The 12,135-nt window shown below is 59.6% G+C and overlaps 2 protein-coding genes and 1 non-coding gene across 3 annotated transcripts; all 3 read left to right on the top strand.

Annotated features, from left to right (window-relative positions):
- The first annotated feature begins 2,286 nt into the window (after positions 1–2,286).
- TRNAP-AGG (transfer RNA proline (anticodon AGG)) lies at positions 2,287–2,358 on the top strand. Its single transcript has one exon. It is a non-coding gene; the product is annotated as a tRNA-Pro (tRNA).
- A 1,710-nt stretch (positions 2,359–4,068) lies between these two features.
- Positions 4,069–6,609, top strand: LOC149919310 (uncharacterized). The gene is made up of 4 exons (XM_090134371.1): positions 4,069–4,100; positions 5,563–5,678; positions 5,826–6,521; positions 6,595–6,609. Exons 1-4 carry the CDS (start codon positions 4,088–4,090, stop codon positions 6,607–6,609), a joined length of 840 nt encoding a protein of 279 aa, XP_089990497.1. The 5' UTR covers positions 4,069–4,087.
- On the top strand, positions 6,580–11,738 carry LOC116239889 (uncharacterized). Its single transcript, XM_090126042.1, has 4 exons — positions 6,580–7,098; positions 9,561–9,633; positions 10,494–10,605; positions 11,652–11,738. Exons 1-4 carry the CDS (start codon positions 6,624–6,626, stop codon positions 11,730–11,732), a joined length of 741 nt encoding a protein of 246 aa, XP_089982168.1. The 5' UTR covers positions 6,580–6,623; the 3' UTR covers positions 11,733–11,738.
- The last annotated feature ends 397 nt before the right edge of the window (positions 11,739–12,135 follow it).

Genomic DNA, 12,135 nt, shown 5'->3' with positions numbered 1-12,135 from the left:
TTGGTGACGGGGGGTGGCTATTGCAGAGAATGGGGTGGTGATGATGGGGGGCAGCGATGGGGGGCAGAGATGGAGGGTGGCTGTTGGGGACAACGGAGAGGTGATGGGGGGCAGAGATGGGGGGGCTATGGGGGAGAATGAGGAGGAGGTTGGGGTCAGAGATGGGGGGCCGAGGTGCGGGCAGAGGTGGGGGGCAGAGTTGGAGGGGGTGGAGATGAGGGGCAGAGATGGGGGGTGGCTGTTGGGGACTACGGGGTGGCGGTGGGGGGCAGAGATGGGGGTGGCTATGGGGAGAATGGGGGGAGGCAACGGGGGGAGGCTATAGGGCAGCAGTTGAGGATGACAATGGGGTGGCAACGGGGTGGCGGTGGGGGCGATGGGGGATAATGGGGTGGCGACGGGGGGCGATGGGTGGCGATGGGGGGCGGCGATGGGGTGGCGGTCGGGGGCAGTGGGTGGTGATCGGGGAAAGCGGGGCGGCAGTAGGGGGCTGTGACCGCTGTGGGGTCTCATATATGGGGCCAAGAGGATTAGGGGATGAGCGGGGATGAGCGCTTCATCCGCGGTAAACGGAGGGATTTGGGGCGCTAAGCCCCCGGATTTGGGACTAAGAGCCCCTAAGGGGATCAGCGGGGGGGGTGGGAGGGGGGGAGTGGGGTGGAGGTGGGGGGTGGGGGTGGGGAGTGGGGTTTGGGGCTGCTTGGGGTGGTTGTGGGGTGATGTGGGGGGCTGGTTGTGGGGTGGTTTGGGGGGAGTTTGGGGGCTATGGGGTGGTTTGGGGTGGTTATGGGGGGGTTTGTGGTGGATTGGGGCGCTTGCGGGGTCACTTGGGGCAGTTGTGGGGTGAGGTGGTTTTGGGGCGGTTGTGGGGTGGGGTGGAGTGGCTATGGGGTGGTTGTGGGGTGCTTGAGGGGTGGTTATGGGGTGGTTTGGGGTGGTTATGGAGAGTTTGGGGGGCTGTGGGGTGCTTGTGGGGTGCTTTGGGGGCAGTTTAGGGTGGAGTGGGGTGGTTATGTGGGGTTTGGGGCGGTTTCAGGGGGATTGGGGTGGTTATGGGGTCACTTGAGGTGGTTATGGGGTGATTGTGCAATGGTTTGGGGGAGTTTGGGGGCTGCGGTGTGGTTTGGGGTGGTTGTGGGGGGGTTGTGGGGTCACTTGGGGCAGTTGTGGGGTGAGGTGGCTATGGGGTGGTCATGGGGTGATGTGGGGCGGCTATGTGGGGTTTGGGGTGGTTTCGGGGGGATTGGGGTGGTTGTGGGGTGGTTTGGGGGAGTTTGGGGGGCTAAGAGGTGGTTTGGGATCACTTGGGGTGGCTATGGGGTGATCGTGCAGTGGTTATGGGGTGTTTGTGGGGTAGCTTGGGGGAGTTTGGGGGGCTACGGTGTGGTGTGGGGTGGTTTGAGGGGATTTGTGGCGGTTTGGGGAGGTTATGGGATGGTTGTGGGGTGGTTTGGGGGCAGTTGAGGGTGGGGTGGTTATGGGGGGTTTGGGGCGGTTTCAGGGGGATTGGGGTGGTTGTGGGGTCACTCGGGGTGGGTATGGAGTGGTTATGGGGTTATGGGGCAGATTGAGGTGATTATGGGGTGATTTTGTGGGGTCAGTAAGGGTGGTTTGGGGTGGTTATTGGGGGGTTGTGGGGTGGTCGTGGGGTGGTTATGGGGTGGTTTGTGGGTACGGAAGAGTTTGGGGTGGTTGTGGGGTCACTTGGAGTGGCTATGGGGTGACTGTGGGGTGGTTTTGGGGGTGTGGGGAGAGGTTGGGGAGTGATGGGGTGGGTATGGGGGGATTTGTGATGGTTGTGGGGTGGTGTGAGGTGGTTATGGGGCGGTTATGGGGTGGTGTGGAGTGGCTATGGGGTGGTTGTGGGGTGCTTGAGGGGTGGTTATGGGGTGGTTATGGAGAGTTGTGGGGTTGTGGGGTGCTTGTGGGGTGGTTGTGGGACTGATACGGAACAGATGTGAGGCAATATGTGAACAGTTATGGGGCGGATATGGGGCCGATATGGGGTAGTTATGGGGTGGATATGGGGCCGATATAGGATGGTTATGGTGTTGTTATGTGGCTGTTATGGGGCAGATACAGGGCACTTATGGGGTGGATATGAGGCTGAAATAGGATTGGTTATGGTGACTTTATGGAGCTGCTGTGGGGCAGATATAGGGCGGTTTGGGGGCGTTTGGGGGCAGATGCAAGGGTCCCATTTGGGATCCCCCCTCATTTTGGGGTCTCACTTCAGAGCTGCCCCACTGTGACCCCTTTTCCCCCGGCCCCATAGACTTAAACGGCGGCTCGTTGGTCTAGGGGTATGATTCTCGCTTAGGGTGCGAGAGGTCCCGGGTTCAAATCCCGGACGAGCCCTGCTTTTTTGTTTTTTTTTTTTTTGGTGGAGGGAGAAGCAAAGGCCCCAAAAAGTGACCCCAAATTTGATCCCAAAATGTGACCCCAAATTTGATCCCAAAGGTGACCCGGTAATGTGACGTCAATGTGAGCCCGTGTGACCCCAAATTGTAACCCCGAAGGGGTCCCCAATTGTGATCCCAAGTGACCCCAACTACGACTCCAAATGAATCCTCAGGTGACCCCAAATGTGACCCCAAATGTGACGCAAATGGTGACAGCAAATGTCACCCCAAACGTCACCCCAAATGACCCCAACAATGTGACCCCGTGACCCCAAGTAACCCCAACAATGTAACCCCAAATGTGACCCCAAATGTGACCCCAAGTGACCCCAAATGTGACCCCAAACATGACCCCAAGTGACCCCAACAATGTGACCCCAAATGTGACCCCAAATGTGACCCCAAACATGACCCCAAGTGACCCCAAGTGACCCCAACAATGTGACCCCAAGTGACCCCAAACATGACCCCAGGTGACCCCAAGTGACCCAACAATGTGACCCCAAATGTGACCCCAAATGTGACCCCAAACATGACCCCAAGTGACCCCAACAATGTGACCCCAAGTGACCCCAAACATGACCCCAACCGTGACCCCAACCGTGACCCCAAATGTGACCCCACTGCTGGCACTGGGATCACTGGTGTTATACTGGTGTTACTGGTGATACTGGTGATACTGGTGATACTGGTTGGGGATACTGGTGATGCTGGTGATGCTGGTGATACTGGTGATACTGGTTTTACTGGTGCTACTGGTGCTGGTGATACTGATTATACTGGTTATACTGGTGATACTGGTTATACTGGTTGGTGATACTGGTGATACTGGTGCTAGTTATACTTGTGATACTGGTTATACTGGTTGGTGATATGGCGATACTGGTGATACTGATTATACTGGTGTTACTGGTGCTACTGGTATTGGTGATACTGGTCATACTGGTCATACTGGTGCTACTGGTGATACTGGTGGTACTGGTGCTGTTTATACTGGTGGTACTGGTGATACTGGTTGGTGATACTGGTGCTACTGGTTATACAGGTGTTACTGGTGCTACTGGTGCTGGTGATACTGGTTATACTGGTGATACTGGTTATACTGGTTTTGTTCCTGGTCTTACTGGTTATACTGGTCATACTGGTGCTACTGGTGTTACTGGGGCTGGTTATACCGGCAGTACTGGATAGACTGGTTGGTGATACTGGTCATACTGGTCATACTGGTGCTACTGGTGTTACTGGTGCTACTGGTGCTACTGGTTACACTGTTCCTACGGGCGTTACTGCTGATGCTGATACTGGTTATACTGGTGTTACTGGTGCTACTGGTGCTACTGGTTACACTGTTCCTACGGGCGTTACTGCTGATGCTGATACTGGTTATACTGGTGTTAGTGGTGCTACTGGTGCTACTGGTGATACTGGCTATACTGGTCTTACTGGTGCAGGTTACAGTGGTTACACTGCTGCTACTGGTGCTACTGGTGGCACTGGTGATACTGGTGATATTGGTTATACTGGTATTACTGGTGATGCTGGTGCTACTGGTGCTACTGGTGCTGGTGTTACTGGTGTTACTGGTGTTACTGGTGCTCCCAGTGCTCCCAGTGCCACTGGTTCCATTGGTGCCACTGGTTCCGGTTCCGTCTCCCAGTGCCGGTTACCGGGACAGCGGTGCCACCATGGAGGGGGGGGGTGAGCAGAAACTGGGGGAGACCCCATGGGGGGGGGACCCTATAGGGACTGAGACCCCATAGGGACAGAGACCCCATAGGGATGGGACCCTATAGGGACTGAGACCCCATAGGGACTGAGACCCCATAGGGAAGGGGATCCCATAGGGATGGGGATCCCATATGGAGGGGACACCATAGGGACTGAGACCCCATAGGGACAGACACCCCATAGAGATGGGGAGCCCATGGGGAGGGGACCAGATAGAGACTGAGATCTTATAGGGACCGGGATCCCATAGGGATGCAGATCCCATATGGAGGAGACCCTCTAGGGACTGAGACCCCATAGGGACAGAGACCCCATAGGGAGGGGGATCCCATAGGGATGGGGATACCATGGGGAGGGGAACCCATGGGGAAGGGACCCTATAGGGACTGGGACCCCATAGGGACAGAGAAACCATAGGGACTGAGACCCCATAGGGACTGAGATCCCATAGGGATGGGACCCCACAGGGACTGAGACCCCATAGGGATGGGACCCTATAGGGATGGGACCCCACAGGGAATGAGACCCCATAGGGACTGAGACCCCATAGGAATAGAGACCCCATGGGGAGGGGACCAGATAGGGACTGAGATCTTATAGGGACGGTGATCCCATAGGGATGGGGATCCTATATGGAGGGGACCCTGTAAGGACTGAGATCCCATAGGGACAGAGACCCCATAGAGACAGACACCCCATAGGGACAGAAACCCCACAGTAACAGAGACCCCTTAGGGACAGAGACCCCATAGGGATGGGGAGCCCATAGGGATGGGACCCTATAGGGACTGAGACCCCATAGGGACAGAGACCCCATGGGGAGGGGAACCTATAGGGACTGGGACCCCATAGGGACAGAGACCCCATAGGGATGGGACCCTATAGGGACTGAGACCCCATAGGGACCGAGACCCCATAGGGAGGGGGATCCCATAGGGATGGGGATCCCATGGGGAGGGGAGCCCATGGGGAGGGGACCCTATAGGGACAGAGACGCCATAGAAACAGAGACCCCATGGGGAAGGGACCCTATAGGGACTGGGACCCCATAGGGACAGAGAAACCATAGGGATGGGACCCTATAGGGACTGAGACCCCATAGAAACAGAGACCCCATAGGGATGGGACCCACTCCTCTGCTCCCTAAGTAACCCCCCATCCCACACCCACATCCTCTCTGACCCCCAAGTGCCCCCTGACCCCACACGCACCCCACTGTCCCCAAATGCCCCCCACCCCACACCCACCCCGTTGCCCCCCAAGAGCCCTTCACCCCCAAACCTCCCTTCCCCCAAGTGCCCCCCCACCCCACACCCACCCCACTGCCCCCAAGTGCCCCCTCACCCTATAGCCCCCCTGACCCCAAGTGCCCCCTGACCCCACAACCCCCCACTGCCCCCCATGTGCCCCTCACCCCCCCCTCTCCCCCCAGCCCCGCTGGGGACGCTGCAGGCGGAGCTGGGGACGCTGCAGGAGGAGCTGGGCGCGCTGCAGGCCGGCCAGGTGGCCCAATGGGGGCAAATGGAGCGAGATTTGGCCACCGCCAGGGCCCAGGCGGCCACCGCAACCACCAGGGCTGCGGCTCTGCAGGACGAGCTGGCCACGTGGCAGGAGCAGGTGGCCACGCTGGGGACTGAGGTGGAGACGTGGAGGAAGGAGGCGACCACGGTGCGGGACCAGATGGCCACGTGGCAGGAAGATGTGGCCACGTGGTGGAAGGAGGTGGCCGCGGTCAGAGGACAGGTGGCCACGGTGAAGGATGAGCTGGCCACGTGGCAGGAGCAGGTGACCACGCTGAGGACGGAGGTGGCCACGTGGCACAAGGAGGTGGCCACGGTGGGGGACCGGGTGGCCACGTGGCAGGAAGAGGTGGCCGTGGTGAGAGGAGAGGTGGCCGTGGTACAGGACGAGGTGGCCACATGGTGGAAGGAGGTGACCGTGGTGCAGGACCGGGTGGCCACAAGGCAGGAGGTGACCGTGGTGAGAGGAGAGGTGGCCACGTGGCACAAGGAAGTGGACACAGTGAGAGGAAAGGTGGCCACGGTACAGGACGAGATGGCCATGTGGCAGGAGCAGGTGGCCACACTGAGGGCTGAGGTGGCCACTTTGAAGGGAGAGGTGGCCACGTGGAAGGAGGAGGTGGACACGGTGAGAGGACAGGTGGCCATGTGGCATGAAGAGGTGAAGGACCAGGTGGCCGCAGTGAGAGGAGAAGTGGCCACAGGGAGAGGAGAGGTGGCCAGGTGGCACAAGGAGGTGGCCACAATGCAGGACCAGGTGGCCGCAGTGAATGGAGTAGAGGCCACAGTGAGAGAAGAGGTGGCCATGTGGCACAAGGAGGTGGCCACAATGCAGGACCAGGTGGCCGCAGTGAGAGAAGAAGTGGCCATGGTGAGAAGAGAGATGGCCATGTGGCACAAGGAGGTGGCCACAATGCAGGACCAGGTGGCCGCAGTGAGAGAAGAAGTGGCCACGGTGAGAGGAGAGGTGGCCATGTGGCTCAAGGAGGTGGCCACAATGCAGGACCAGGTGGCCGCAGTGAGAGAAGAAGTGGCCACGATGAGAAAAGAGGTGGCCATGTGGCACAAGGAGGTGGCCACAGTGCAGGACCAGGTGGCCGCAGTGAATGGAGTAGAGGCCACAGGGAGAGGAGAGGTGGCCAGGTGGCACGAGGAGGTGGCCACAATGCAGGACCAGGTGGCCGCAGTGAGAGAAGAAGTGGCCACGGTGAGTGGAGAGGTGGCCATGTGGCACAAGGAGGTGACCACAATGCAGGACCAGGTGGCTGCAGTGAGAGAAGAAATGGCCACGGTGCGAGGAGAGTTGGCCATGTGGCACGAGGAGGTGGCCACAATGCAGGACCAGGTGGCCCCAGTGAAAGGAGAAGTGGCCACGGTGAGAGGAGAGGTGGCCACGTGGAAGGAGCAGGGAACCCAGAAAGCCACCATACAACTGGAGAAGCTGAAGGGTATGGGGACAGAGGGGACAGAGGGGACAGAGGGGACAGTGGGGACAGTGGGGATATTGAGGTCAATGGGGACGAAAACGACGCTGTGGTCAATGGGGACAATGGGGACAATGGGGACAATGGGGACAATGGGGTCAATGGGATCAATGGGGGCAATGGGGATGCTGTGGTTAATGGGGTCAGTGGAGCCATTGGGGTCAATGGGGACATTGGGGACAATGGGGACATTGGGGCCAATGGGATCAATGGGGTCAGTGGGGTCAATGGGGCCATGGGGGACAATGGGGTCAATGGAGACAATGGGGATACTGTGGTCAGTGGGGTCAATGGGGTCAATGGGAACAATGGGGCCATTGGGGACAATGGGGACATTGGGGTCAATGGGATCAATGGGGAAAATTAGGACAATGGGGACAGTGGAGACAATGGGGCCATTGGGGACAATGGGGACATTGGGGTCAATGAGATCAATGGGGTCAGTGGGGTCAATGGGGTCAATGAGGGACAATGGGACATTGGGAACAGTGGGGTCAATGGGAACAATGGGGACATTGGGGTCAATGGGGTCAATGGGGACAATGGGGCCATTGGGGACAATGGGGACATTGGGGTCAATGGGGACATTGGGGACAATGGGGATGCTGTGATCAATGGGGTCAATGGGGTCAATCGAGCCATTGGGGACAATGGGGACAATGGGGACAATGGGGTCAATGGGGACAATGGGAATGCTGTGGTCAATGGGGTCAATGGGGTCAACGGGGTCAATGGGGCCATTGGGGTCAATGGGACAGTGGGGTCAATGGGGTCAATGGGGTCAATGGAGACAAAAGTAACATAGTGGTCAGTGGGGACATTGGGGTGGTTGGGGACAATGGGGACAGTGGGGTGGGACCTGGGAAGGGAAGGGGGTGGCCATGGGGTGTGACGCAGTGGTGGCCACATGGTGATAAGGTGGTGGCCATGGGGTGACAGGGTGGTGGCTGTGGTGGCCATGAGGTGATGGGATGGTGGCCGTGGGGTGACAGGATGGTGGCTAAAGGGTGACAAAATGGTGGCCTTGGGTGACAGGATGGTGGCCATGGAGTGGTGGGATGGTGGCCATGGGGTGACACGGTGGTGGCCATGGGATGTTGGGATGGTGGTGGCCATGGGGTGACAGGGTGGTGGCCATGGGGTGACAAGATGGTGGCAATGAGGTGACATGGTGGTGGCCATGGAGTGGTGGGATGGTGGTGGCCATGAGATGATAGGATGGTGGCTAAAGGGTGACAAAATGGTGGCCTTGGGGTGACACAGTGGTGGCCATGGGATGGGGGGATGGTGGTGGCCATGGGGTGACAGGGTGGTGGCCATGGGATGTTTGGGTGGTGGTGGCCGTGAGATGACAGAGTGGTGACCAAAGGGTGACAGGGTGGTGGCCATGGGGTGACAGGGTGGTGACCAAAGGATGACAAGATGGTGGCCATGGGGTGACACGGTGGTGGCCATGGAGTGGTGGGATGGTGGTGGCCATGAGATGACAGGATGGTGGCTAAAGGGGGACAAAATGGTGGCCTTGGGGTGACAGGATGGTGGCCATGGGATGGGGGGATGGTGGTGGCCATGGGGTGACAGGGTGGTGGCCATGGAGTGACAGGATGGTGGCCATGAGGTGACAGGGTGGTGGCCATGGGGTGACACAGTGGTGGCATGGGCTAGTGGGATGGTGGTGGCCGTGGGGTGACAGGGTGGGGAGGTAACACTGAGGGGAGGTGACAATGGGAGGAGGTGACACTGTGGGAGATGACACCGTGGGGCAGTGACATGATGGGAAGGTGACACTCCGGGGAGGTGACATCGTGGGGTGGGTGACATGATGGGGAGGTGACACCGTGGGACAGTGGCACGGTGGGGTGAGTGACAATGGGGAGGTGACATTGTGGGGGGATGACACCGTGGGACAGTGACACCGTGGGGTGGGTGACATGGTGGGAAGGTGACAATGAGGGACTGTGCCACTTTAGAGAGGTGACAATGGGAGGAGGTGACACTGGGATGGTGACACTGTGGTGTGGGTGACACTGTGGGGAGGTGACACCACGGGACAGTGACATGCTGGGGAGGTGACAGTGGAAGGAGGGGACACTGTGGGACGGTGTCATGATGGGGTGGGTGACACGGTGAGGTGACACTGGGAGAAGGTGACACCATGGGACAGTGACACACTGGGAAGGTGACACCAGAGGGAAGTGACACCATGGGACAGTGACATCATGGGGTGGGTGACATGGTGGGGAGGTGACACTGGGAGAAGGTGACAATGGGGGACAGTGCCACCTGGGGAGGTGACAATGGGAGGAGGTGACACTGGGATGGTGACACTATGGAGTGGGTGACATGGTGGGGAGGTGACACAGGGAGAAGGTGACACTGGGGGGACAGTGCCACCTCAGGGAGGTGACACCATGCCGGTGACACAGAGGAGCTGGCCGAGGAACCGCGTCACCGTCACCTCCGCCTGTCCCAGCAGCCGGGTGACAGCTGGGGACACCGGTACCTGTCACCCTGTCACCCTGTCCCCTCTGTGTCCCCTGGCCACATCCATGTCCCTGTCACCCCGTGGCCCCACGTCCCTGTCCCATGTCCCCATCCTCTCTGTGTCCCCTGTCCACGTCCCCCTCTCGCCTCCCCATCCCCACGGCTGTGTCCCTGGTGGTGTCCCCTCTGTGTCCCCTGTCCCCTCTGTGTCCTCTGTCCCCTCTGTGTCCCCTGGCCGTGCTCCAGTGCTGTCCCCAGCAGTGTCCTCTGTCCCCTGGACACATCTCCCCGATGGCATCCCCTGTGTCCCCACCTCTGTGTCCCCAAGTCCCCCTGTCCCCCAAGTCCCCCTCCCCATGTCCCCCTGTCCCCTATGTCCCTCTCTCCATGTCCCCATGTCCCCTCTTGTCCTCCCCTGTGTCCCCTCCCCGTCCCCATGTCCCCCCATATCCTCAGTGTCCCCATCCATGTCCCCATGTCCCTATCCCTGTCCATGCCCCCTCCCCAATGTCCCAATGTCCCCATGCCCTCTTACGTCCCCTATGTCCCCTGCGTCCCTCTCTCCGTGTCCCCATGTCCCCAACCCAGCCTGTGTCCCCCACTCCATGTCCCTACATGTCCCCTCTGTCTCTCCCTATGTCCCCTGTGTCCCCCTCCCTGTGTCCCCACGTCCCCTATGTCCCTCTCTCCGTGTCCCCATGTCCCCATCCTTGTTTGTGTCCTCCTCCCCGTGTCCCCCTTGTCCTCTATGTCCCCACTGTCCCCCTCCCCGAATGTCCCTATGTCCCCTATGTCCCCGTTGTTCCCCTGCCATGTCCCCATGTCCCCACCTCTGTCCCCTCCCCCCCTTTGACCAATGTCCCCGTGCCCCCCAGGTCCCCCCCAATCTCGGAGCCACCCCCACTGTCACCTCCCACTGTCACCTCGCGGACCCCAGACCCCGATGTCACCGCCACGTCACCGAGCACGGAGGGGACAGAGGATCAGGTATGCGGGGACATGGGGGGTGACACTGCCACCATTGAGGGGTGACACCACCATCATTGAGGGGTGACACTGCCAACACCGAGGGGTGACACCACCACTACTGAGGGTGACACCAACACCACCAATGGGTGACACCACCGTCATTGAGGGGTGACACCGCCAACACCGGGGGGTGCCACCACCACTACTGCGGGTGGCACCAATGCCACCAATGGGTGACACCACCTCTGATGAGGGGTGACACTGACACCACTGAGGGTGACACCAACACCACCAGTGGGTGACACCAACACCACCAAGGGGTGGCATCACCACCACCAATGGGTGATGCCAACACCACTGAGAGGTGACACCGCCATCACTGAGCAGTGACACCGCCACCATCAAGGGGTGACACCACCACTACTGAGGCTGACACCAACACCAACAATGGGTGACACCAACGCCACCAATGGGTGACACCACCATCATTGAGGGGTGACACCACCACCACTACTGAGGGTGACACCAACACCACCAATAGGTGACACCAACACCACTGAGGGTGACACCAGCACCAACGGGGGGTGACATCGCCATCATTGAGCAGTGACACCACCACCATCAAGGGGTGACACCACCACTACTGAGGGTGACACCAATGCCACCAATGGGTGGCACCACCACCAATGAGGGGTGACATTTCCACCACCAGTGGGTGACACCAACACCACCGAGGGGTGACACCGCCATCATTGAGCGGTGACACCGCCACCATCAAGGGGTGACACCACCACTACTGAGGGTGACACCAATGCCACCAATGGATGACAGCAACACCATCAATGGGTGACACCACCACCAATGAGGGGTGACACCGACACCACTGAGGGTGACACCAGCACCACCAGTGGGTGACACCACCACCACCAAGGGGGGGCATTACCACCACCAATGGGTGACACCAGCACCACCGAGGGGTGACACTGCCACTACTGAGGGGTGACACTGCCACTACTGAGGGTGACACCGCCACCACGGGGAGGTGACACTATGGCTGTCCCCAGGCCGGTGCCCTCGTGCCCCTCCTGCTCCTCACCGCCGCCACTGTCGCCCTCGCGCTGTACCCACACCTGCGGCCGCACTGATGTCACCACCGTGTCACCACCGTGTCATCACCGTGTCACCTCCGTGTCACCCTGTGGACAATACACACCGTCACCATCTGTACCGCTGTCACTCCTGTCCTCGTTCCCGTGGGTGTCGCGTGCGGCTGTCACACATCGATGTCCCTGTCCCCACGGTTGTCCCCACGTCCCTCTGAATGTCACCCATGTGCCACTTATGTCCCCATGGCTGTCCCAGTGTCCCCATGAGTGTCCCCATAGCTCTGTGCCCATTGGTGTCCCAATGTCCCTCTGAACATGCCCATGAGTGTCACCCATGTCCCCACGTCCCCGTGTCCCCATGGGTGTCCCAGTGTCCCCATGGGTGTCCCCATGTCCCCATGTTCCTGTCCCCACTGATGCCACCCATGTCCCCATGAGTGTC

The sequence above is a fragment of the Phasianus colchicus genome, chromosome 1 (assembly GCF_987193195.1).
Source record: "Phasianus colchicus chromosome 1, bPhaCol1.hap1.1, whole genome shotgun sequence".
NCBI classification, from domain to species: domain Eukaryota; kingdom Metazoa; phylum Chordata; class Aves; order Galliformes; family Phasianidae; genus Phasianus; species Phasianus colchicus.
The sequence above is the reverse complement of the archived record's forward strand: the minus strand, read 5'-3'. Positions and strand labels throughout refer to the sequence as shown.